Source organism: Leptonotus elevatus, chromosome 6 (genome assembly GCF_054856555.1).
Source record: "Leptonotus elevatus isolate MCC_2025b chromosome 6, RoL_Lele_1.0, whole genome shotgun sequence".
NCBI classification, from domain to species: Eukaryota; Metazoa; Chordata; class Actinopteri; order Syngnathiformes; family Syngnathidae; genus Leptonotus; species Leptonotus elevatus.
Window position 1 is genome coordinate 8,645,127 of NC_141244.1, and position 27,723 is coordinate 8,672,849.

The 27,723-nt window shown below is 38.3% G+C and overlaps 2 protein-coding genes and 1 long non-coding RNA gene across 7 annotated transcripts in view; 2 read left to right on the forward strand and 1 right to left on the reverse strand.

Moving 5' to 3' along the window:
* Positions 1-518: 518 nt before the first annotated feature.
* Positions 519-12,499, reverse strand: LOC147171943 (uncharacterized). Of its 2 annotated transcripts, none has more exons than XR_015095371.1 (3): positions 12,418-12,499; positions 9,437-9,555; positions 519-570 (listed from the first exon to the last, which is right to left on the reverse strand). It is a non-coding gene; the product is annotated as an uncharacterized LOC147171943 (long non-coding RNA). The 2 variants fall into 2 exon arrangements; XR_015095372.1 differs by lacking the exon at positions 12,418-12,499 and adding an exon at positions 11,724-11,871.
* osr2 (odd-skipped related transciption factor 2) lies at positions 6,401-9,832 on the forward strand. 2 transcript variants are annotated; one of them, XM_086078409.1, is made up of 4 exons: positions 6,401-6,629; positions 8,143-8,833; positions 9,053-9,152; positions 9,371-9,832. In XM_086078409.1, the coding sequence occupies exons 2-4, from the start codon at positions 8,181-8,183 to the stop codon at positions 9,551-9,553; spliced, it is 936 nt and encodes a 311-aa protein (XP_085934535.1). In that variant the 5' UTR covers positions 6,401-6,629; positions 8,143-8,180; the 3' UTR covers positions 9,554-9,832. The 2 variants fall into 2 exon arrangements, with proteins under 2 accessions (XP_085934535.1, XP_085934536.1); XM_086078410.1 differs by having other exon boundaries at positions 9,453-9,832.
* Positions 12,500-12,866: 367 nt separating the features above from the next.
* Positions 12,867-27,723, forward strand: part of vps13b (vacuolar protein sorting 13 homolog B) — a 337,674-nt gene continuing 322,817 nt past the window's right edge. Inside the window, exons 1-3 of one of the 3 annotated variants that reach the window (XM_086077615.1) lie at positions 12,867-13,119; positions 13,610-13,782; positions 15,107-15,250. In XM_086077615.1, coding sequence (XP_085933741.1) covers positions 13,636-13,782; positions 15,107-15,250 — 291 coding nt within the window. In that variant the 5' untranslated portion in view covers positions 12,867-13,119; positions 13,610-13,635. The other 2 variants (XM_086077616.1, XM_086077614.1) reach the window with 2 other exon arrangements.

A 27,723-nucleotide genomic window follows, 5' to 3' on the forward strand; every position in this document is an offset into this window, starting at 1 on the left:
GGGGAAGTGATTACGAGTGACTGATGAGAGGGAAACACAACCTCCCTAAAGACTGCACCTGTACATTAACATTTATTTCGTGTGTGAGTGACTTTGTGTCTTAGTATGTTGATTCCCCCCCCCCCCCCCCCTTATGTTTACGTGTGTTTCCAATTCAACCATGCAGACATACACTAATAATTCAAACAAGAGTGGATCAGTAATCCATCAGCAACAGATGCTGTTAAAAATGTCTTCAGTTCAAAGAATAATAAGAGAAAGAAGTTCTACAATGCTCAAGGGATATTTTTAGCGCTTAGAGGAACAATTGCCTTTTTGGTATTTATGAAATTAATTTATCAGTGACTGATGTGCACAGCAGTAACATATGGAACAAATATTGCGGTTGACTCTAATTGTTACTTCTATGCTTATATGAAAACATAAGAAAAGGCTACTTGCCTGTAGAGTGGTTTTCCCACAGGTCATTCACAGCCATAGGTCCTTATTGAAACAGTGTCAGGATCTGCATGCACTTTTTTTTTTTGGATGGAAAACCATTTCCTGACGCTCTTTGTAATGGACTTACATCTGGCACATCACAAAGAGAAAATAAGGCAAGGGAAGAAGACGAAATTATATGAACTCAGACTGGGGGAAACAGGGCTATTGCAATATTCAGTCCACATCCAACTTAATCACCAAATGTTTTCAAGGTTTTCAAAGGGGACTGATTACACAAAATCATGACAAGCAGTCTGGATAGTGATTCCTTCATCTCTCCATTCCTCACTTTAGCCCCTTTCCAGCTCACACTGTATCTCTCCATATTTCCACCTCTTTCGCAAACATCTTTCCCTCCTTCCATTCTACAGTTCTTCCATTTCTTCATCTGGTTCTCCATCCAGCTCCAGCTTTCCTATCCACCCACGAACTGTTAAAGCTTTCCATCCTTGCTTTCATCTCTCCATCCCGGCTGTATTTCCATCCACCCAGGTAAATATTAAATACAGCGGGCACTGGGACCTTTTAAAAATGTCATTTCTGACAGACTCGATGAGACACGCTTGCTCGCTGTTGATTTATTCCTCCAAGTGTGCTGCAGAAACTTTGTTAATGTCTTCTCATCATGGCTGTAACAACACTTGAGCGTGGCCAGGAAACAGGTGCAAGAGTTTTACTGTCCATCACTTTAGCAGCAACATGAAGGATAGTTGTGCCTGAGGTTTCAATACCTTGGGTCAGCAAAGTCACAATAGCAAAATATACCATTTAAGATACAGTCTAGGGCTAGTGTACTGGACAATGATTTTAATAATAGAGAGACTTGTGAATTATTTAGTGCCAAGAAGTGGTGAACTATAGTTCAAAATTGTTGCATTCTATTGTATACACATTGAAAGGCCACACTTCACGAGGCTAACACCATTTGCTAGCAACTATTATATGGAGTGAGTGAGTGAGTGAGTGAGTGAGTGAGTGAGTGAGTGAGTGAGTGAGTGAGTGAGTGAGTGAGTGAGTGAGTGAGTGAGTGAGTGAGTGAGTGAGTGAGTGAGCGAGCGAGCGAGCGAGCAACCCGGCGAGCAGGAGTAGTGAGCAAGAGTGGCTAGCAAGAACTCGCTGGAGCGGCTAACAAGCACAGCTAGCGAGAACAAAGCATACACGCACAACGGTGCCTCAGAGAAACCGCACTTAACGAGGCTAACACCAATTGCTAGCAACTATTATTTGGAATGAGTGAGTGAGTGAGCGAGTGAGCGAGTGAGCGAGCGAGCGAGTGAGTGAGTGGCTAGCAAGAACTAGCTGGAGTGGCTAACGATGACGGCTAGCAAGAGCGAAGCAGAGGAAGACATGCGGCGGAATCCTGAAGCACGGGACTCAGTGACGACCACCTGCAGGCCCCAGCTGTGGAAGGTAAGCACGGTGGTCGATCATTGTGTCCGTCACTAGCTGCATGCACCACCAGAAGCTAACTGTATTTGTGAAGTTCTTCTCCTTTGAGTAAAGATGGCGGAGGAACATGTCAGCTTCCTGTAAGGCACGGCACGACCTATGGAATAGAATTATCGATTACTAGGCCTGTGATTATATATGAAAATGTACATTTATGTGATAGAACATATTTTTCTAATTGCATATTATTGAAATTAATGGGGGCGGCAGAGTGGCTGACTGGTTAGCACGTCCGCGTCCCGGTGCTGAGGACGTGAGATCGAGTCTGGGCTTCGACCTTCCAGGGTGGTTTGTATGTTCTCCCTGTACCCGCGTGGGCTTTCTCCGGGTATTCCGGTTTCCTCACACATTTCAAAGACATGCATATTTTCAAAATAAATGAATCATTAGTTCACCACTAGATGGTGCTATATAATACATAGTGTCACTTTAATTTTCTTGTAATGGTGACTGAGTTGTAATATGTTGGGAAGTAACCTAACTAGATACAAGGCAACTTATTTTATGAAAAAAATGTGACTGGAATGAATGTAATGTCACTAAGGTACTATTTTCATTCTAACTTTTTACACAATGTGGATCTTCCAACACCACTGCACACACTTCAGGACCTTTTGCATACATCTCTTTTGATCGTCATGAATCATGATCAGCAGTGATGATTATATACATATCCCTTTACTTCATCTGTTTACCGCATATTTACTGCATTTACCGCCAGATGTACCAGAAAGGAAAAAATAAATAAAATATGTCACATTAATGGAAGGCAGCGCTACAGAAGCGTCTGGCCAGAACAAACAGCCCGAGGGAAGCTATTTGCTGACAAATGGGATTCAGTGCTGAGCTTCAACAGCATTAACTGGCGGGGTTTATTGGTTGAACGAGCACGATATCATGGGTTTCTTCGCTATGCCTCTCTGGCGGCACGGATGACATGGCAAGGAGTAAAAAAGGCATTTGGTCACGCGAAGACGATGGGTGCTGTTTAACAGATGGCAGGAGACCAGTGAAGAAAGTGGCAATGGACAGCAGATGGAGAAGAGATCAACAAGAGACCAAAGGAATGATCTGCACACTCGCCATGCTGCCAGTCAAAACTACTGGAAAAAGCAACCACATATTGCTAAATAAATTCCTCCTTGTTAGTGTCATTAAAAACTCAGCATTATTGTCTTTTGTTTTTTTTATGTCTGATGTTTTTCACATCTCTTGTATTGTATCTCACTCGATTCTACAAATTATCACATATTGTGGATGGTCAGTGTAGATTGCATTGAAATTGTGGAGTTGTAGTTTTATTATTAACCAACAGGAGGCAATCTTGTATAATACAGTAAACAACGCTGTGACAAGACAAGTGCAAACGTGACCACTTTGTATGCACCAGTTTGAAATATTTTACAGCCGGATTTCGTCAATTTTACAGCCACGTCAGCAGCAGAAGTTCCTGAGCTCAATGTGACAATTAATTTGCTGTTGTGGTGATAGTGTGTGTATTTTAGAATCTGGAACATGTAACAAACATAAGCAGTTTCTCCATTAGTATTTATATTTTTATATTTAGTCTTATAATTACAATTATTACAATAATTACAGTATTATAAACATCTAATCTGAAAAATAACAGATAGATAGATAGATAGATAGATAGATAGATAGATAGATAGATAGATAGATAGATAGATAGATAGATAGATAGATAGATAGATAGATAGATAGATAGATAGATAGATAGATAGATAGATAGATTTTATAATGTTATGTAAAAGACATGTGTGATGTAAGGAAACGTGACAACAATCTTTGAGGAACTATATGTGTGAGTGAATGTGTAGGCGTTGAAACCACAGCAGATAGGTAAGAGTGACAAGCTTTGTCTCCCCGAGCACTTGTAGTATGGACCTGACATCCTGTCAGGCAACATGCTTGAGACTCGCAACACTCACACAGTAACAAAGCCAGGAACTTCACTTTTTAAGTCAAAGACAAGTGAGTACAGAGAGAGGTCCTAATATTAAAACTTTTTTTAAAGAGCTTTTCATGATGGGTTTAACATTTTTGTCTGATGCTTCAATATATCACAATTTTTTTGTTCATAGTGTATTTAAAAAAAAAGGCATAATTAATTAGATGTCATTATGGACAGTACAGTAAATCATTTGCGTAAACCTGTGAGAGATCTCAAAGTATTTACTGATAATCTAGTATATCCCTTTTCTTTTGATGGTCAGCGTTAGAAGAAAAGTGTCGGCCATTACAGGCTTGGCAGCTGCATGGGCCTCCGACACAGACTCTCTGGGAGTTAGATGATCACAGAAAACGATGGCGGCTGCTGGGACTCAAGCCAGGGTCAAAGGTCATGGCACTAACTCTCTTACATAAACCTAAGTAAAAAAAAGTTTGCATGTCTCAGGATTTTTTTTTCTTTTAATTTAGAGAAATCATAAAATATCATGACATGCAAACATAAAAATCAACAAGCAAACTCAATTATTTACCATTTTAGCTGGATCATTTCAACACGAGCAGCAAAACAATTCCCTCGCTTACATTATTAACTATTATTATTTTGTGAGAGAAAATAAACCACACAAAGTTAACACTGGTATAGTAAAGTTACCATTTATATTCAAAATGCAAAGAAAAATAATTACACACTTTAACCCAAGTATAAATTAGATCATTTAAATGGGTAGCCCATGAGTTTTAGATAAAAACTTAACGGTATAAATAACACTGAGGGATTCATATCATCAAATTCAAATGTGAATGTATTTTTCTTGGAAATAAATAGTAAAACAAAATTATATTTAACATTATTTTTCTTTTACAATAAACCAAATCTTAATACATTGTTCATGTAAAGTGAATGGGTTGGAGAACAGAATTTGATGATGGAACTCTGATTAATGAGGGACTGGAAACCACAAGCATGTTGTGTGCAGAAATGTGTTGCACATGCTCTGCAGCTGAAAAAGAATCTTAGTATTTCAGTTTTGCTACTGTGAAATATGGTTTGTCTGCTCACTGAACAGTGTTAAATCATATTTTGTTTCACATGTAGCTTAATTTTATACACTCTCAGGAACAGTTTCTAAATTAGGCTATAATGCTCTATTTCAGTCTTAATGTCAATCATTTCTGATTAAAATGTCTGTTTGTCTTTGGCATGCTCAAAGAATATATCAAATTTCTCTAATCGACAAACAAGAGGTTTTGTCGTTATGATAAACCACCAATAGGTGGCGTTGCAGACTCGTGGACTGCACCAACGTTTCTGCGAGTCAAAGGCTGCAAACCTTCATTCAGTCGCTCTGCATTAAAAGTCTTCACTGTTAATTACACGACCATAGATTTTGAATGCTATTGTTGGATTTAAAGTAGTAGTTTCAATAACAATAATGATGATGATGATGATGATGATAATAATAATAACAATAATAATAATAATAACAATAATAATAATAATAATATGTATATATCCTATGCTACAGGCTACGTTTAAAAAATATATATATATATATTTATGTGTATGTTGTATTATTGTTTTAGGCATTTTCAATATGTTGATGTTTTATATTGTTATATGATTTAAATTGAATCAGGAAATTTCGTTTAACGAGTAAAATATTTTTTCTTAAGGTATGCAATTTGTATAAACAACAACGTCTGATTTGATGATCTTCATATAATTATTCAATCTGTTTACAAACACAAACCAACGGAATTAATTATATTGAATAATCACACTTACCCTGTAGCCCTGTTTTTCCACATGGGCTGACAAGAAATAGCTACACATGTGGTTAATATATTATTTTTGATAAGAAAACATATGTTGTCCCTTGTTCATGTTTTTTGTTTTGTTTATGAAGGCCTTTTAAGTAGGCCTATTTGTTGTGAATAACACAAATTAAAAAACGACATTGAAAATTTGCGAGAATTTTTTTTTGCGTATCGCAGGAAAACTACATATAAAACAATGACGAGCGCCATTGCGTTAAGCACAATTCATTAGGCCTATTTTTATCACACTAATATCAGTGATTTAATTACCTTGATTTTTTTTAATTCTTACCCTATAATGACACACGTAATTTCATGTGATCAGCTTGCATCATGCCGCATGGCAAGTTTGAAAGAAAATCTTGTAGTCAAGTATCCAAAGGCAGGTTCACGAAGCATGGAGTTCGAATGGGATCAGACTTTCGACATGTTCACTTCATGTTTCCAAAAGTAGGACTCCCCTGCTTTATCTATAAGGTGTCTTAAGAGATGTAAAGTTGAGCAGATCATGGTGCTTCACTCGACTGCGGAGCTCTAGTTGCTATCCAAACACAAATAAACAGAGGAGGAACATTGGAATTAATGATAGAGAAGGAGGGGGCGTGCCGGAGGCGGGCAGAGAGCCCTAGCAGGAGCCCTAAAAAGTGAAGAATCGGTCCGCATTACGCACACTTCTAGCCTCGGCAGCGGACGGGACTCCCACGGTGCTGCTGCCTGTCTTCCAGACCCACTAGTCACACAACACGAGTGTGCACAGGTCCGAGGCACCGCACTTGGCTGCATGGCTGTGAAAGTTTAATGGACTTGGAACTTGGAAAACTTATAGTGGCGCTGTTCTGGAACCGGTCGTTTCTGTAGTTACTGTGGATTACTGGCATACCGCAGGATTTTGACAGCTATTTATTGGGGTAAGAGTGTGTTTGTAAGGGTGCATTCTGACATACGTCACTCAAACTTCACTTGTTTTGTAACTGTTCTGTCACTTCTAATACTCGTGCTGAATGCGCGATTAAGCAGCAAATCTTCAGCAGCAACACTTATCATCTCTGCATAAACGAAATCAACCTATCCATGAGGGTGATTAACGCTCCTTGTTGAGCAATAAGCCGGTGAGATTTCTCTCATTTGTTGGCTTTGTTTCATCACGAGCAAAACATACGCGCAATGTAAACATGTTGCAAAAAAAAGAAAAGAAAAGGAGAACGTCTGGAACACGGACATGCAGGCGTTCAGGAAAACTGTCAAAGTGTAAATGAAGTCCAAAGGTTAGGAAGAACTTGTTGATCAAAGTAGTGAGTAGGTTATGGCAGAACAAGTGCCTATGGTGACTTAAGATGCACCTGTGCAACATTATATTTAACCCCATCCTGTCTGAGGGGGTGAGACCGATGAGGCCAAATTCAAAGTGAAAGTGGTTAAAAACATCAGTGAATTTATACAGACCTTTAGTCATCATGTATAGCTTATATGTAAACATGGTGCTTAACTTACACTTTCTTATCGTAGAAACATTAGATTTAATGTGTGTTTTATTTGTATAGATCAAAATGGTCAGTCAAGACAAAACATGAGTAGATAAAAACAAACAAAAAAGAAGAAAGAAAAACTCTTCCATAATTAAGAATCATTCTCATTGCCAACTAATTTCTTGCTCTGTTGAAGGTGCAAATGAAAACATTTAATTCATTCACTGCTCGTAGCTCACTTGATTTGTCTTATTTTCTTTTTAAATTATTGCAAAAGTATATCTTGAAGTTAAAACGAGGGAACAGGGGGGAAAAGTTGTTCCATAAAACTATTATACAATTAAAATAAATACCACATGTTTTCCAGCAAATGTAACAGGCTATATAATCCCATTTTATATTTAATATATCAAACGTTTTATGTGTTTCAACATGGCTCCTAACCCCTGAAATAAAGTGAATGAATAATTTCACAGAAATTGCACCGCGAAATATGATGTCAAACATCTTACAAGCCTTCGGCTTCATTCAAATGAATAGGCTTCATGTTGGTTTATGTTTGCCGCGATCATTTTAAATTATCTGTAGAGGGACAATTTTTTGCAGACTATACATTAATTGTAAAATGTAAAACTCTTTTTATGAAATAATGCTTGTCCACACACGTGCACCCTTTTCTCTGCAACTGTCTCCACCGCTAATATTAATAATAATAATAATAATAATAATAATAATAATAATAATAATAATAATAATAATAATAATAATAAAAAAATAAAAATAAAAAAATAAAATAAATAAAATAAATAAAATAAATAAAATAATAATAATAATAATAATAATGCACGTATTCCCACTGTAAATTTTGACAAAATTAGGCCCTGCTTTTTGGCTGCAGGAACATTAATCGTCTCTTGCACACGACTAACGGTGGACATGTTTTCTATTTTCCAAGGGGTTGCCGGCGCGTCCTCTGCTCAAGTGTGAGCCGCGATGGGGAGCAAAGCTCTGCACGCTCCGATCCCCCTGCACCCGCCCCTGCAGCTCACTAACTACTCCTTCCTGCAAGCCGTCAACACGTTCCCGGCCGACCAGCTGCAGGGACTGTACGGCCTCAGCGCGGTGCACACCATGCACATGAACCACTGGACTCTTGGCTACCCGCACATCCAAGGACTGAGATCGACTATCACAGAAATGGCAGCCGCCCAGGGCTTGATGGACCCCAGGATTCCATTCCCTGCTTTGCCCTTCACCGCCGCCGCGCAGCTCTTCCATCCAAAACAAGCCTCGGTCACGCACGGCGTGCCCTCGCTTCACAAGGACAGGCCGAGGTTCGACTTCGCCAATCTGGCCCTGGCCGCAACGCAGGAGGACCCGCCGAAGGCTGCGGATTTGGTCAAGCTGGCGTCGGGACTAGGGGGAGCCATAACCGAGCTGAACAAGCTGTCCCCGGACAGAAAACCCACTAGGGGCAGGCTCCCGTCCAAGACTAAAAAGGAATTTATTTGCAAGTTCTGCGGCAGGCATTTCACCAAGTCCTACAACCTCCTCATCCACGAAAGGACCCACACGGACGAGCGGCCATACACTTGTGACATTTGCCACAAGGCCTTCAGAAGACAGGACCACCTCAGAGATCACAGGTACCACCTGAAGCTCTTCTTACCTCTCCCGTATAATAACAATGATATTAAGTCAGAGATGGCGACATGAGACAGCTGTCTCCATGCGCGCGCAAAGCTCACCATGCAAGCCCCCACAATTCAGACTCAGTTTTTGCAGATGATGTTATTTTTATGACTATGCGGCTTGCGCAAATCTTTGCTTTTTTTACGCATCTAATTTCTATTTCTCTTTTGCAGATACATCCACTCCAAGGAAAAGCCATTCAAATGTCAAGAGTGTGGGAAGGGATTCTGCCAGTCGCGAACTCTAGCAGTTCATAAAACCTTGCACATGCAGGTGAGATGGCAATATCACCAACATATTTACATGCAGATTGTATTACTTTTTTGAGCATTAATTCACGTGACAACTGCATGCGGTGGGGATGTTAGAAAGCCTGTTTCGGCTTAACGTTGCAAATCGGCATGAGTTATCATTTTTGGAAAGATATTCATGATCAAAGTTCGATATACAATTGAAAGGAATAATCCTTTGCTTGCTTTAAATCTAAACAGGAGTCTCCTCACAAATGCCCCACATGCGGAAGAACCTTTAATCAAAGAAGTAACCTGAAAACTCACCTTCTCACCCATACAGACATCAAGCCCTACAGCTGTGGCCGCTGCGGAAAGGTGTTTCGGCGCAACTGTGACTTGCGACGGCACAGTTTGACGCACAGCCCACACCAGGACTTCTAGGTCTGGACAGAAATAAACAAAAATAAACAGGAAAAAAAATATGAAACAAACGGACACAAGAAGAGGAGTCCGCATTTTTTTTTTTAAATGCATGGACAATATCCAAGCGTGGACATGCACTGCAAACACATGAATTCAGTGCTCAGCATGTTGGACATCACCATGTAAATATCAAGACCATGTACATAAAAAAATGTATTTTCTGGCATTGAAATGAAAAAGTTGTTATAAAAACCGTGTGTTAAATTGTATTTTAGAAATAAATATTTCCATTACATACGTTTGTGTGCTGTTATTTTAACTTCACGTAATAGTTAACGTGCTCATCGATTTGAGTTCGTTGCATGTTTACAACTACAGCAGGGAGAGTTTCATTTGCCCAAGCACGTGACATTGGCGAAGCAATCAGCAGAAGACGCGTTTACACGTACAATAACACACACCAAAAAAACAAAAAAGAAAACATGAAAGCCTTGCATCATTTTCAAGGCAAAACCAGCTCGTCACGTCAGCATAGAAGTATCGTATTAAATCACCCACAACATTTATCGTAAATGTAATTGATCGCACGCCATCACATATAGTCGATAATCACGTTATTGATATTGACCTGACAAGTAATTTAAAACATTTGGGTCAATTTGTGGATCACTGCAAATATTTGTTAATCACTTCATAACCATGATGACAAGTAACATTTTGGAATAAAGTGTCAAGTTCAATGTTATAAAAGAGCAAGAACGGGAATTAAAGCGTGAAAAAAACCTATACAGATAAATTAACCTAATATGGTTCATGTAAATTGTATAAGATTAGATAGATTAAAACATTTATAAATACTGTAAATAAATAAACAAAAATAACAGGCCGGCCTGAATATTTCTGTATAGCTGGACATTAAGGAAGAAATAGCCCTTGTAAACGCGGTAAACCTCGTGTTGTGTGCATAATGGTTGGATTTAATCCAAGTTACAACTAACCTTTGATCTTAAATATTAACCATCAACAGGGTCGGAAAAATGACGCAACATAATCATTCATAAGATCATCTCTATCTTTCCTTCTTTAATTGGCTTTGAGGCCTGTTGTGTCATGACTATAACGGTCAAAAAAAAAAAAAGAATAAAAGAAAAAAGGATCGAAATCTGCTTTTCACCTCACAGTGAAGCAGGTGCTTACATTTACATTTAACGGTCTTAAATACCCCTCTAAAGTAAGTAAGTAAGTAAGTAAGTAAGTAAATAAATAAATAAATAAATGACCAAGGACATTTGTTTTAATGGACCTCATGGGAAACCTATACCGCTGGTATAGTTATCTATATTCTTTTTTTTTTTTTTATGACAACTGTAACATCTCTAGCGATGTCGTACGTTCATATATGCCATTTTGTTTAATTCCCGTTCTTGCTCTTTTATAACATTGAACTTGACACTTTATCCCAAAATGTTACTTGTCATCATGGTTATGAAGTGATTAACAAATATTTGCAATGATCCACAAATTGACCCAAATGTTTTAAATTACTTGTCAGGTCAATATCAATAACTAATTAATTAAGGGCAATACCCTACTGTCTTGTGAACAAAGAAACTTCAACTAGAATAAATCATTTGGAGAGCATGAGTCAGTATTTCGTAATTTTCTTCTGGAGGGACACTTTACAAACCAGATGGCGACGCACGTTTAGATTAATCATCTAAACAAGAACGTAATTATTTTAACGTTTACTGGAAATTCTTATTCTTATTCTTATTATATTTGCTGAATCACATTTGTGCACGACACGTGGTCTCAAGGTTATATCGCACCAGTCGCCTCTTTGTTTACATCAGTTAAAATACACAAACAGGCTTAAAGCAAAAAAAAAAATTTTTTTTTAAAAAAGCATAATTAAAGAAAGTACGTTATTTAATTGGTATAATATTGGCTAATAAGATGTTCGGAAAATGGATGGGTGACAGTGATTCACACTTCGTGCTTCCTGGTCAATATACTCTGGCATTTTCAATATAATTTCGGTCAACCTGGAACTGTCACTAAACTCCACATATTGTTTGAGTCGCTCATCTTTCAATAAATAAGGCTTTTGGATGAAGCAATAATATCCTCATGTATTGATGCAAGTTAACTTGTCTTTGCAGAGGAACATATCGTTTGGAGTACTTACAGGCAGTAACCCTTATTCAAGACGTATCGTTTATGGCCCCAAATTAAAATAAAAACCCTTTAAAACACGTTTTTAATCTTCTAGTTTAAAAAAGTGTTTAACGTATTGGTAACGGTTGAACCACATTTTCATTTTGCGCCTCAAAAAGTCCCCTCACATATAAGCCTACCCTATGGCCAGTCTTTGATTCAACGTGTTTTAGTCTTCAGATACAAAGAAAAAAAAGAGGGGAAAAAATGTAAAAAAAACCCTATATGCAACCTATTTTTGAGAAATCATTTTAGAAATAATTTCATTTCAGCCACTATAGGCAGGCCTGTATGTAAAATTGAACAATACACAACCTGAAAGCATTCATGCCAGCAAAAATAGTTAGAAATATGGGCTCTTCCATTACGTAGGCTATATATGCAGGTTAATCTGGATTGTCATCTATTCATCCCCCGACAGAAGCATGCCTGACGTTGATTTATGCACACACACGCACACGCACACACACTCTCACACACAAATAATGTACGTGACGCACGATATCAATTTCACAAACTCCACAGCGTTTTAATGTGGGCTATACTTTGTGCTGACCAAGGTGCGACCAAAATGAGTGATGGCACAATCTATACAGTATACACACGTAGGCCTACATGTAAATAATATTGATAAATTTACTAAATATTACAAGAGTAATTAATACCTGCCTGCACCAAGATGCGCATTCTGTGCATGACGTCCTTTCTCCCCGCCTTTGCTGTGTAGATGTATGCTTCTAATATGGCCTGGGTGTAAAATAGAAATCTTAATCTATTGGGTCAGATTACACCTCCCCACATGAATATTCAATTTAATCGCATTAAGTGTTGAAACGCCCATTAGAGTTATAAATAATACACAAAACCGGTACTTGACTAAATAACTCCTACTTACACAATTATTAACTTGGTAGATAAAACGCCATTCGGTTCTTAATCGCAAATCACCATTTGACATACAGGACAGTCAGTCAGTACTGTATTATATCATGTACAGTCATTCCAACCAGCGGTGAGCAAAGTAAGTAGAGTCTCACTTTTACCAGCGGCCCTAAAGGCAACACAAGACATGCGGAAGTTGTAATCATGTTTACTGATGACGTTGGCTCCGGAGCGGTGGATAGCTGTAGCTAGTGCTGGATAATGCAATGAAATCGTCACTTTGCATACAAATTAAATAACCAGATAATCAAATATAGTGTCGCGTGAGAGCATGTTTTTGTTGTAACGCGTGTCTGCCCGTCTAGCTGCGAGGAAACGAAGTTAGGAGGACTTCTTCGGAGGGTTAGCTTAGCTACTCTGCCTCGCAGCAGCGGTGCTGGACGCTTCCAATGATGACATTTCACTGCTAGGCTAAATACACCCAAGTAAGTTTTCGTAAACAAAATGCCGAGGCACACGTGGTTATTTTGTAGCTGTTTCGCTACAGTCGTACGTACAAAATGTGAAGGTAGATTAGCACACAGCCTAACACTGGTACTAAATTGTCGATTTCAGGTGTCAAAAAATGGACAAATACGTAGTGTCTCCAACCTTCGCAAATAGACTACACCTTCAACATCTGCTTTTTCAAAAATATCGGCGTTTCATGCTGTCATAAATGCACCCAAAGTCACTGTACTAGTAGTGTGCACACAATGGAATTTTTATTTAATTGTGAACTGTACTGTATTAGTTTGTATTTGTTTGTAAGCGTTTTGTGACAAGAATATATACTTAAGAGTAGGCCGAGAACAGTGGTAAGATATTGAAGGCACGACTATCTGTGAATTATTATTTTCACCTGGCCTTTGTAATAAAGCAGACAATATTTGAAAGGAGCATGGCTTTAAATAATATTTTGGTGCTTTTCTTTAGCAGTTGGTGTGCAGAAGAGGGACAAGATGTTGGAGTCCTATGTCACACCGCTCCTGATGAGCTATGTGAACAAGTACATAAAGAATCTGAAACCATCAGACTTGCAGCTGTCTCTCTGGGGAGGAGATGTCGTGCTCAGCAAGTTGGACCTGAAGCTGGATGTGCTAGAACAGGTATTGTTTGCAGTATGTGACCTCCCCTGTTTTGAGCCTTTTTTCTTTCCAAATGCTAGATGTATTGGAATGGTAGGTGTTTCATTGATGTTCCCATAAAGTAAAAGCAAATATTTATTGTAAATTTGACACACCGCCAAGAAGAATCAAGTTATTAGTAATCCACACAAATTGGAATGATAAAAAAAAATCTAATAATATAAAATGAGGTTTAAAAATTGCGGGGGAAAAAATCACAGTCATCTTGGTTCTTGGATGCTGTGGGTGTGGCAGCTTAATGCATTCAAACTATGCACCCTGCTCAACTGTCATTCAAATACCACTACTGTAAATGAATTCTTCTTCATGTAGCTTCTTTCTTACGCCTACACCTAATTGCATGTTTGCACTGTGAATGAATATATATCCACTTAAAACCCCTGGGGGCTGGAATAGATCGCACCGGGAGGTCACAGGGTTTTCCACGCTTCATCAACGAAGGAACTCTGAAGTGGCCATGCTATCTTAAAGGTTCGGTCCACATGATGGCTGTCAAGTTGGATTTTTATTTTATTTTTTCAAAATCCTCTGCTTTCGCCTTTCTTACCCTGATGTACACACACTTATGGCCAACAGTGAGGTACTCTAAAGCAAATAGGCCAGTGGACTATCTAACAGGAAGCGGCATTTTGGGGATGTAGCTAAAGCTAACTTCACATCACAAATATGCTGGATTTCAGCTGATGTGAATGAAAGCAGTCACGTTATTTTTTTTAGTTGAAGGTGGGACTAAAGTCTAAGTGCTTTATTTAAAGCTTATATTGTAATATTACTTGCAAGTCATAGAGTCAATACAGAAAATGTATAGTTTGACTGTTAATATGCTTAATGTTTCAGTTGTTTACCCTTTATGAAAATGTCTTCAAGGTAGATCTGGCGGTTGTTTGTTTTCATTTTGTAATACGATTGGGCATTGTTAAGAACCTCAAGATTTGATTCGATTTCAATTCGTCAGATTGTGGTCTGATTCGACGTGGGTTTAAATGCTCCAAAATTGATTCAGGAAGAAGTACAAATACGCAAGTAGGAGGAAATTGTGATTATTTTAAAATATTTAACCCTGTCAAAGTGCCATCATTGCCTTGTAAGCATATTTGGCTTGTCTGGTTACATTTTTCTAGCAAAAAAAACATATAAATATAAAAGGATTTTCTGAATTGATCTTTAATTGTGAGGGGAAGTTGTTGACTCAATAGTAAATTGCAAGTATTGCAATGCATTGATGAATCCATAATTTACCCATCCTTGGTTTTTAAACCTACTGTATTTTATTTCTCATTTTTAGGAATTGAAGCTTCCTTTTACATTCATGAGTGGTCATATCCATGAGCTACGTATTCATGTTCCCTGGACCAAGCTGGGCTCTGAGCCTGTCGTCATCACCATCAACACCATGGAGTGCATTCTAAAGCTGAGGGATGGAGACCAGGTTTGTTCACAATATCAACAAGACTTGGTGGAGTTTGCCTGTTTTTCCCACGCTTATGTGGGTTTTTTGCGAGTACTCTGTCAACCTTCCACATTCAAAAAATATGCATGTTAAGTTGATTGAAGCCTTCCCCATATGTGTGAATGTGAATGAGTGAATGTTTGTCTGTCTATATGTAAAGACAACGACTTTATTCGAACTTGGGTAAAAAGAAAAATGCACGCACACACGCATACACACACAAAACAAAACAGCATGTGTGAAAAGCAATGGTGGATGAAGGAGCAGAGAAAAAGCCAGTGGCAAAGATGCTTTAGAACCTATAAATACTGTATATGGGGGGCCATCGGTTCAAGCACAAAATCCTTGAATTTTCCACTAATTCGTCAGCATTGAGACTTACACGTGTGGCCATATATTCTTCCGTAAAAACTGCGCTGAGTGGTCGTGTTTTTTGCGCATGCATGTCACTTGACGTGTTTTGTGCGCGTGTTACATAATGGATGCATTCCTTTCACATGAGAAGGCACATTTGTCTTTATAAGGTGAGCAATTGCATAAAAAGATTGAATTTAACACAAATCTGAATTGGGCATTATGCCTTGCAGTGTGAATGTAGCCTAAGTGACAAAAGAATGGTTTATGTTGTTGAAAATGACCAGGCCATTTTCAGTCCTTTCTGTATATTATATTTACCTCAAAATATTTATCAGACAAGAAAAGTTTAGATTTTTTTTTTTAGTTTCAACAATTTTGACTTCTCACATTTTTCTTTATTTGTGCTGGAATGCCTAGTCAAATCTTTGCTATCCATGCATGTTTGCAAAATACAATTGGAGGCCAATGTCTTTTAAGGGAAGTTGTAGTTTTAAGGCCAGATGTCCCAGAAGAAACACATTTCAAGGGAAGTCAATTACGTGTAATTATATAGGCTGTGGCAAAAACATTTGTAACACATGAGTTTTAGCTGTTCAGAATTAAGGGTAAATATCATACAATGCCGGGAGCTACTGCTTGTCGGATCAGGTTTCTAGAATGAAGGAAATTGAAACTTGACTTTTTCTGTTCATTTAGAGTTGAAGGTCATTCACTAGCACAAGCACTAGTGTATTGGAAAGTCTCAAAACAGTTATTTGTTGCAGATTTTTCCCCCCAAGAACATTTAATTAAAGGTTTCATTTATTCAAAAATGATTACTGTGCAAATACTGATTCTAAATCAGTTTTAACATAAACTTAACATTCATAGTTTGTGCTTAAATGCCATAATAGGGTTGATCTCAAAAGTCGTCACGTTTTCCTCTTTAATATGCATGAGTTGGACAAAATAACAAAGTAGGACACACACGTACACGTCATTTTGGAAAAGAACGATGTCCCAGGTGTGAAATTTCAAAATGGTTCAATCGATAAACACACTTTGGAATAAACAGTGGTTGACAGAGACCTCAAAGTGGGCGGAAAGAAAGCAGTTTTCGTAGAAAGATAAGATTTATTGTATGATTGTTGCTGCTACTCCAGTGCGGTCTAGATGACTGCTAATATCGTGTTGGCCAGTAATTTTCACGAAAACGAAACGCAGTATAGTCACGATTTTCATTTTGAAGATTTTAAGCCTACCTTTGGGCTGTTACTTCTATCAAGTTACTTTTGTTGAAGTGGTGTGGTGACACAGTAACCGCTCGCATCTTAGTGACACTGATCAACTAGCCTGTTGTTGTAGGCATAGGGTTCTATAGTGCTGATACTTTATATTAATTTTCACATCTAAGCAACAGTGGCTTCCGTAGGTAAACTCGAGGTATTTTTGGTGCTTTTACACCATGATGTATAGTAGCTAGCATGTTGTAGCAGGCAGCTAGCAAGGCTAACGCTGAGAAAGCAGACGACAAACATACCTGCAATCGATTGGTTCTGGATTTTCAGCTGCTGGCCCATTTCCACCGAAATTTTTCGCGTAAATCACTGCCGTTTAATTGTACATGCTTAAACCCTCTGGAAACTCCCTTCATTCGATCACGGTTACAACATCGCCAATCACATAGCGGCAGACACCAAAGCAGCAGAAGTTTGTTGTAACCATAATACGTCAAGTAAGTAAAGTTAAGTACAGTAATTTCTGGACTAGAAGGCGCACCTGACTATATGCCGCACTAGCTAAATTTGGGGAATACTCGAGTTTGTTACACATATAACTCACACCCAACTGTAAGCCACAGGTGTTTTTATGTTACCGCCCCAGGTTCCTGCTACTTTCTTTTCCATAATGAGGGCGCAAATGGTCTCACTCTCGTTCTGTCTCTCCTAATGTATTTGGGCTCACTTGCTTTGTTTTGCTCTGCCTTGTGTTTCTTGTCCGAAAATCAACTGGCCACGCCCATGCGTTGTGCGCTGTTCTAAAAATAGTAGTTTAAGCGTAATTGTAAACGGCCCTATTAAGTAGTTGGTAGCTATTGTAAACATGTCTTGTAAAGCACCCATCCAACATTCTGCCACTTGCGCAAAATTACAACTCACAATAACATTTGGACATTTTGGATGTCACGGCACATACATTTTCAATGATTACATTTTTAAAATGACGATTAATCGATTTAATTAGATTTATTGCCCAGCCCGAGTTGGTTGTGAACGATCTGTTCTTCGAGCACACTTAAAGTTAACAATGGGAACTGGCTCCTGATTAGAGGCCTATTTGTGTTTTTTCCCCTTCTTTTTTCTGTTTAAGCCGCATGTGAAGTCAAGATATGTGGCGCTGTCTGTCTCTTCACGCTAAGCAGAAGGGGGAAGGTGGAGTTTACAGACGTACAACACAGTAAATACACAAATTGGAGCAAGGGAGAGTCATGGCTGTATTGTGACACAACCCCAATCTGATCGGAGTTTGCCCACCACTGGTGTCTAGAGTCTACATGCAGCTAAAGTGAAAGATAAAGATCTCAGAAAAAAATTGAAGTAACACTGAAGCCTAATTTTAAAGTAAATCAAAGCCGGTAGATGTGCATTTCAAGTAAAAAAGATTTTGTTGACCATCGACTAACGATATTTTTTGCAGCTACATGATTTACCCATTCCTTCATGGCTGTAACGGTATATGGTTTACGTTGCCCAAAAATCCACGCTATCCAGGACAAATATTAATTTGCATTGTTGGCTTGTCCGTAGTGTAGCTCAGCTGTACCAGTGGGCTTTCCTTTTGGTATCTTGCAAGTTCTGAACTCCGAGTTCCCACTTTCTATTAAAGCCACAATCTTGCAACATATGAGACGCAGCGTTTGAGCCATCTGCTGGAAGAATGAAAAAGTATTGGTGCATCCATTCAATCTTAAAAACTGTTTTTTAAGTCAACTTCCAAACTTTGAGATAAGCTGCATTGCAGTCCCGTTCGCAATTCTCTTTTCGTAAAAAAAAAAAAAAATCATAAAAAAATCATTGTGGTCACATGGCTACTGTAATACTGTGTGTAGCTCATATTCACATTGTGAAAGCCCACCGTGGGAAGGAAAAAAAAAGCCAGTGGCGGAAAACTTTATTTGATGGCGACTAACTGTTTCCTCATGAGACCTTGACTTGGTTTGTATGCACACTTTCAAAATGAAATAATCTGTAAAATGTGTAGTTTTGTTCACACAATGAGTTTGATGCAGTGAAACTGTTTGGGAATCATAGTTTGGGGTATATAATGACCATCAGTGCCTAATATGATTATGACATTACACAAGAATAATGGAAACCGAAATGCCGAAATGGAAACTCACCCAGCCTCTTTGACCTTTTCGACAGAAAAAACTTGAACCTCAATTGTAACACTGTGGAGTTGTTCAGTGATGCATTTGATATTCTTCAACCCACTGCTGTTCGCTATGAGTCAGACTAACAACAAACAAATGGGAGTTGCATATTAAAGTGATGTTTACTAGCAGATCTCTGACACCTATGGAGCATCTCACTTGTTTCCTTGTTGTGCAATCACATTGAGAGTATGTTTGCCTTTTCTGCTGTATAAGCCCCATGCCAGATTTCAGGTTTTCAGATTAGGTGGTGCGTAGCCTTTGGATATTATTTTATTTTATTGTTGTGTTTGTTTTTGCAGCACACAATAAATAATTGACTGGCAATTTGTCCTGACTTCATGGGAAACTTCTCCAGATGGAGATGAGGTGTTATCAGCAGAGGTTCTGGTTTGACAACAGTTACACTGGATGATAACTCTCCCAAGTCCCAAGCAATCTATATTTCTTTACAAGACAAAGATAAGGCTTTGCTGAATAACGGTTTTCTGGTTTTGGCTCTGTCTTAGCCTCATGTGGGAGTTTTAGCACTGCTGTGTGCATTTGCCACTGCTGTAGAGACTGATTGATTCATTGCTTGAAGACGGTTTGTGGAGGAGGTTCTAAACATGCTGTTGGTATTACAGAGCCTTTTCTTCAGTTGAATTCCTTCCTAAGTGATTTAAGCTTTATAAATACTAGATACTATCTATCGAATGTAATTGCTAATAATGTGATTCTGGAATCCACCTCTTAAATGTTTTTGGTATAAAATAATGCAAAAATAATAAATGCAACTAATAAAGTAAACAATGCTGCATACCAAAACATTTAGAAATTAAATGTGACTGTTGGAGAGATTTCAGTTTTCTTGAATGAAATGTTAGATGTGCCGTTCAGCTAAGGCACTGAACCTATAAATTGCTCAGGGGAACGACAAGTCAGTTTATAAATAAAATATTCATTTTTATTATGATTTCACGTTGCTCTTATCCACTCGATGTTTTGGTCCAATGTCCTTTTTGAAACATTTTCTCTTTTTTACCCACCCTTTAATATTTAAGTGCAATTATCTCCAAAATGCCAACGGGAGAACAGCATATGAGTACTAGTCTCCCTAAACAGAACAAGACCAAGTCTATTTTGGCTTGTAAATCTCCACTTACAAGGAACATAAAAGACGAAGGACAAAGTGAAACAAGTAGAAGAAAACTGCCTGTGGGAGTTTGCAATCAGAGAGCAAAAACTGTTTAATCTCTGTCCTGTTACCATCCGGAAATCTAGTCTTTGATTCTCTTGCTTTCAGTCAACAAATGGCTCACAGACATTGCACTATAAATCCATCTGACCATCAGTTAAGCCCGGCTTTGTCTTGAGGGAAGAGGAGTCAGAAGCTGAGAACATGGAGCTTTGAAGCTTTCCGATTCCTATAATTTGACCTCTTGTGATTAAATAGACAGACACAGTAAGACAGACTGATAGGCAGTTTTTGTGTTTTTGTTTTGGCAAGCCAAAAGTAAATTACAAAAACGTGGAGAGTTTTCACAAGACTGCCTTTGAGAATAATTATCACCTATATATAACCTTGGACTTAATGTTGTAATAATGCTCATAGATCAGTAAGTTATTATTTTACTTGGAAAGTGTATAAGTCAAACAAATGTTTTCTGGCACGAACGTAAGAGCTTAAAAAGCATAATCAATTGTGCTTTATCAGTTGTTTTTTTTCCTGATTTAAGTTGTAACAACTCTAGAGTGACCCAATGCTCCGAGTAGGTTGGCATACCAGACTGATTTGAAGCATATGCCGACATGAATGCAAAGCAGCGTGCCATTCTACCAGAAAACATTGTACTTCGTTGCCATTGCCTTTGAGTTAGATAATTCTGGTGTAACGCTGCTTTGTCTTTAAGGTTTAATAACGTTTTCAGTTCTGGTAGGATGATGTTACTGTTCCTCCTCAGACACAGGAAAACAGCCAGGGAAAAAAATTAAGCCCAGCGGTTTCCTCTATCCATTGGGTCAAAGTGGTGATCAATACACTCTGGACAGGATGCTGCCACTGCTCAGCTTAATCCTTGCTTTCAGCCCTTCCGGACTGTAGCAATTCCTCAGTGGAGCCTATTACTTACTTGCCAGGCCCTTGCACACTAGCACAATTTTGACTTTAAATTGCCTTCTGGATTCACAACATGTTTTGTCAGATATGCTGAATTGTTTATAAAGCCCTTTAACAGTATGTCGTTACTATCTATGAAGTACCTAAGATACTTTTGACAAAGACTGGTTCACAGATCCAAGATCTTTCAAGGACATAATTGAAATGTTTTGTTGAGCAAGTATGACAGTTATCCATTTGTGAAGTCGGTTCAATGCTGTTAACTTAGCAGTAAGTCAATTGTATTAGAACCTGGTGTATGAAAGCTATGCAAACATGAAGACTTATCCATCCCACTTGCATGCTAAATCCTACGGCAATTTGGCATTGATATTTATCAACTTGGAAGAAGAGTCTTCTCCAATTTCTTTGTGTTTGATTTGCTGGTTTCAGAACATTGATACTCTCCAAGAACACTTAGGACTTTGCCGTGCCTGCCTTCCAGCTGTACCTCACATGTGCAATTAAGCTGTCAAAGTAGCCTCGGCCACTGCTTGTATTGTTCTTGGCGGTCCATATACGTTGTTCAAGGGATGCTTATTCCTTTTATTATGTGCCTAGAGTAGTGTATACAAAAATGACCGAATGTAAGAAAGAGCGACCACCATTGTTGTAAATATACCATTATTAGTTATAAATATTTTGAATTTCCTTTGATTGGGTAAAGTACGTATTTGATTTACACGTGGTAAGGAACTTTGTTGTTATTTAGGTTAGAAATCAAGTTTCCCTACATTTTTGAATTTCCCATTGCATTGCGGGTTGTGGTTGATTTGACAAAGATGTATGTGTCTGTTTATATGTCAAGGGTCTGTATGGACTGTTATACTACTGTATATAACACATTGCAGTAATCATCATTACGGGATGGCAGGGCTGGCGCAAGCAGCATGCCTCTCGTGCTCAGCCTGGGCTTGTGGTTAGTTGATGGAGACATCTGACAGACCAGAGCCTCTTAGATCTAAATCCGGAAAAAAAACAACTCCTTTTTCTTTCTGAATCTCTTTTAATTTCTCCTCTCCACTTTCCTCATACTTTCTGGCTTGTTGAATTCTTCACAATAATTTCGAATGTCTGCTCACGAAACGATACAGCCATGTGTGTGACGTTCCGTAATAAGAAAGAAATGCGACAAACAGGTGTGTGACAGTCAGTAATAAGAAAAGTGACTAACATCAGTCTACTTAAATTTAAAAATATAGTCCTTAATCACAAAAAGTGCTGAGTTTTTTAATACTGAAACACATTTCGAGATGTTCTAGTAGTATCTTATGATCAACTATGTCAAAGGTAGTGCTGAGAGCGCGTCATAATAGTATTGCTATTAGGTAGTTAGTATGCTAAGTGCCAGATTCACTAAAGGTTTGCAATCCGGGAGCATGTGATCCACTAGAAACGCGCAGATGGGAAAATTCAGTCCTAACTGCGCTGTCAACCAGACTGCGCTCCGTAGTTTTTCCGTGTATGTAAATGAGGTAATTTGCATATATTTGGCGGAGAAATAGCCCACCTATGTAAATGAAATGACACTCATTGATAAACAGCGTCTAATTCACTAACGCCAGCGCTAATAGAAACACGCAGTTTGAGTGATGCAAACGACGTATATGAAAGGCTTGTGTAAACTTGGCGTTCTTCTGTAAGCTTCTGCGATCATTATCACGTGAGAGATGCATTAACACTCCGTTATGCTGTATGAAAATCCATCTCTACTGTATGCCCACGTCCACCTCTGAAAATATAAAAAATTATCGCACCAATAATTTGTATTTTATGGGTATTAAATGAATGAACGAATGACATCATCGTCCTCGCCGCTCACTACAGCTTAATGGCGCTAAATGAGGATAATGCTTTTGCACCTCCTTGGTCCAAGCACGCTTTCTGATAATGTTATCTTTCTCACAACTGTTACTATACTGTAGACAAATCCATTGCCATGTGTGGTAAATCGGCGCGAATTTGCTCCTAATTGTCAAACTTTGTGGGCGTGTTTGCGCTGGTATATCATTAGCGCAATATCCTTAGTGAATAGGACGTTAACGGGGAGCAAGCTGCGGATGCAGATGTGGAGCAATTTTTGGCACTGTAAGCGGACGCAGCGCATTCTTAGTGCATTCGGCCCTCAGTTTCTCCGCCCATGAAATCCATACTCGCCATTGCCACAAAAGTATAAGGGGCCAGGTCAGCACTGGCTCACTTGCACTACCTCTTCACAACAGCCTAATTTCAACAAGACAAAAAATAGACCATGTCTAATACTTTGTATGCTTTGAATTCTTAATTCTTTGGGTATTTTCACAAAAAAAAACATACCACATATTACGAAACCTACAAACTGTATTGTTGTTGTTGTTTGACTTTTTTTGACTGTCTGTCAGGGGTTACCACTGCAAGTAACTCTCATGATGAATTGTAAAAAAATGCATAGTATGTCTCATTTAAAACTTTTTTTTTTAAATAACCCAACTGTATGCCAATGTTGAGTCTCTGTTTTGTATATCTCATTAGAGTTTGCATGCTCTTCAAATGTTTGTGTGGGGTTTGTTTACGTCTCCTCTCACCTGAATATATACTTACCCGCTACCCTAATAAGGATAAGAAAAAGATGGAAGTCTCCTTATCACTTTAGCTGGTAGTGGTCTTTTATTTCCCAAATAATTGTTGTGTAATGATAACTTTGTAACCGTTTAATTAAAAACCCATTAGTAGCTTGTTTTCAGTTAAGCTTAAGGAACATATAAAAAGTGTAATTTGATTCAAATGCGATGAGCTCTGTTTCACTCCACTTGCATTCCAGTGGGTTTGTCGTCAATGGGTTAAGCCGCCCCAAAAGGCCTAAGAGAAGTGTAGAAAAAGTGGCCACATACTGACATTACATTACCGACATTATTGAAACAATCACAGTCTCCTTTTTTTTTTTGTGCCAGCTGCAAACCATTTTGTGAGGGTCAATGTTGTTAGTGTTAAAGCAAGCGTAGAAACAGTGCAGTTCAAATGCTTTTATCCATCTAATATCTGACTGCCAATGTGTCTATCTCACTAGTTATAATGATGATTGGATGATTGACTTCAGACTTTTATAGCTAAATGTGAATTAATATATTTGGTAAGAATTGTAAATGCCTCAGAAACGTACGCAACTAGTTCTCTAGTTCAATAATGCACTTTAGTTTAAAACATTTTCACTTTAGTTTTTTTGGTGAGATGATTCTGTCTCATTTGTGCCCTGTGGTTGACTGCCACCCAGTCCACACGGTGGTGTTATTGTGGTGGTGCTGACTTTGTCCCATCAACACAGCCAATCAGTAGTCCGCTCAAATTATGCTTGGATAGGTTCCAGCAGTATCAAAAATGGGTGGTTGGATGGACATCCATGGCGATTGGCAACTGTGGAATGTACACAGCCCTATATAATTATTTTTGTGGAAAATTGTTTTAAGACCTTATATGCTGTTAAGCTACAAGTCTGAAATATATTGGCAAAGCACTTGATGGCAAGTTTTTGGTGTGTTTGGTTGTTAAGACACAGTAGGTCTAATCCCAAGAGAGAGTTCTGTAGACCCTGGATTGGAAGATGGAACCTCTTCATGTCAGTTGGGAGGGGTATGGCTGGTGGGGTTCTGTCTTTGATAAAGACCTGTTGGTTTTCCTTCATTTATTTTATCATGTTCGCCCTTCACTGCTTGGCCTCCAATCTCCAGGCATGTGACTTTGATGTCAGCATGGGTCTGCTAGCGACTCACAGTGGAAAAACAATAACAGTGAGTGTTTGCTCTACATCGACTCCGCTCTTTTGAAATGAATTGCTTTTCTTTTACTTGTCATATGACTTGTTTTAGAGGTGGAGTTTTATTGTCTTAAATTGTTTTTTTCCCACCATTGGTTTATTTATTGCATGGCCCATATCCTAATTACAATTTTTTTATGTTCTTGTCTTAAGTGTTTGATGTGGCTGAATATGCATTTCGAATAAATAAAGCTGATTCAGCATTGGCCATTTACATGGACAAAAAGGCTGTTATACAAACATTTAGTTTTGCGTTACAGTAACAGTGCAGAAAATATCTGCTGTGGTCCTTTAATGTGAGCTGCAACGTTTTGACAGTGTACAGCTACGTGTATTGTCTACTACTACTACTACTAATAAAAAAAAAAAAGATTTTATTTACGGTATGAGGCACTTTACATTTTGAAACCTATCTCAAAGTACACAGTGCAGGCAACAGTAAAAAGTAATACAAACAAACTGCAGATAAAAGGGAAAAGTAAAAATCAATAAAAATAGTTAATAGATAAAATCTGTTAAAATCAGCCATGAAAAGCTTTTGAAAAAAAGGTTTTGAGTCCTTTTTAAAGTGATGTAGTGTGTATTGTGTATTAATAAAAATGTGGTGAGAGGTAACAAAGGTTAAATGTTTCTAGAACCTCAGTTTCATAGTTTGTATGTTTATGCAAAGAAATCTATGACACTATCTACAAAGTCAATCTTTCTGATAATGAGCAGTGGCAGTAGGGTTTAGCTAATTTTCAAGAGGCTCAGATGAAGGTCAACACTTCAGACATGTTTTAAACACTGCCTCTGGGTCTCTCACTCAGCCAAATGTCTGCAGGGGGTAGAGGTTAGGTCTGGCCTCCCTGTGCCCTAACCCTCAACTGGTGCTACTTACACCGGCTAGGTGGTCCCCCCTTGCATATAGGCAATGCCAATTTCACAGCTAAATCCTACGCTTCTTTTTTCTGAGGGGCTGTTCTCTCATGATTTTTAGTCTTAAAACTTAACCATGTCTGTACAGTATTTTGTTTCACAGTTGAACTGACTTGATATGACTCCAGGCAGTGCTTGAACTGCCTTTCATCAGTCCCCATCGTGTACCTCTAATGTTCCTATAGCACTTGTTCCCTGTTTGTGCTCTTTTGTGGTAACCTTTCAATCCATTTACCAGGCAGCCACCGAGGCAATAATGTTCTCCTAGGAACTCACTATTGAAAGGTGTTTTGTGCCTCTTGAGAATAGTTTGCTTCCTAAAATGATATTATGTGGTTAATTGCGTCCATTTCTCTTCCTTTTTCCAGTTTGACTAGAAACCTGTCTACTCTTCGTAAAGCTTAAACAGCAAGGCAATTTGTTGGTTGTAACATATTCACGTTTTTACTTTTCTGTGCATCGTCCTGATTCAATTTAAAGAGCAAAAACACATTTCAGGAGCTTTATTTTATTGCATTTGTTTTTCATAAAGGCAGACTTGGGACCACAATGACCCTCCCACCATAAATAATAAGCACGTGTGAATGCAGATTTTTTTTTCTTGCTTTATTGACCATTTTACCTCCTAGATTGCTGTACACAGTGCTTATCTCACAAAGCCCGCCAAAATTTTCCCAACATCTCATATTTGACAGATGGCAGATTGTTGAAATTAGGGGTGGGACGATACGGGTAACTCACGATGCGATACTGTGACGATATGTGGCCCACGATAATGATAATATCACGATATCTACAATATTCAATATATTGTCAGAAATTTTGTCAACAATACATCACGATATTCAGTATGTGAGTGGCAGTGAAAACTTGCTGACTGTTCTTCTTCGCCAATAGTGTCAGTTCTTCGCAACTGCTTCTGCCTACTTTACCACCGACGGTGACAGCAAAGGATCACAAAAGTCACGGTTCGAATTGGATCACGGATTTTGAGTCACAGATCGAATCGTTTGTTTGGATGAGAAAATAAAACAAAACAAGATAAATGGATTAATTTTATAAAACACTTTTGTCCATTAAACAATAATAATTAAAAAATCAACAAAAAAATTCTAATTTGGTCATTTATGATTTAGGAACACATCTTTTAAGTACAATAAGACACATTCTTATTTTATGCCTGGTCCATGTATACAATAACAAGGTATTAATGGTTTAAAGTTGCTTTCCTAAAATCTAAACGGCAATATTTGACATTTTGAGTTGAATTTTTTTATTTATTGGAAAAGGTGTTTTATAAAATAAATGAAGATAAAGTTTTATTTTTTTAATAATGAAAAATAATTTAAGGCACATTCCCTTCCTTTAAACATGGAGAGTTAATTACAAAGTAGCCTAGTGCCAAGCTATAGAAAAAGTAAAGAAAGCAAGCCAGAATGGTGTCGCTCATTACAGGTGCAAGCCATTATTTGCACTTCAGGGCCACCGTACCAGCCAGGCACTCATGCTAACACTAGCTGCTAGCTACTAATGTTGGAGACTTGCGGCGTATCATACAATGAAGACATGATTTCTTATTTTTCGCCTGATGTTTTTTTTTTCTTTTTTCCTTGCCCTCTTGTGGTTCAATTAGGGAATCTATAAATAAACTTGACTTGACATAATTAACTTGCGGTTTCTTAGCATCCTAAATTAGTGGTTATTTTCGTTATGGCATTGTGAAAATGTTGGTAGAAAATATGTAATTTAAATAAAAACTTCGATATGTAAGCCAACACGTCAAAAAAGGAAGTCAAGCTGGCGGTCACGTCGCCGCGCAGGCTGACTTCAAAGTAAAA

Coding starts and splice junctions, on each gene's coding strand:
- osr2 (XM_086078409.1), top strand. CDS start 8,181: ATGGGGAGCAAAGCTCTGCACGCTCCGATCCCCCTGCACCCGCCCCTG. Junction 8,834..9,052: donor GACCACCTCAGAGATCACAG/GTACCACCTGAA, acceptor TCTCTTTTGCAG/ATACATCCACTCCAAGGAAA. Junction 9,153..9,370: donor ATAAAACCTTGCACATGCAG/GTGAGATGGCAA, acceptor AAATCTAAACAG/GAGTCTCCTCACAAATGCCC.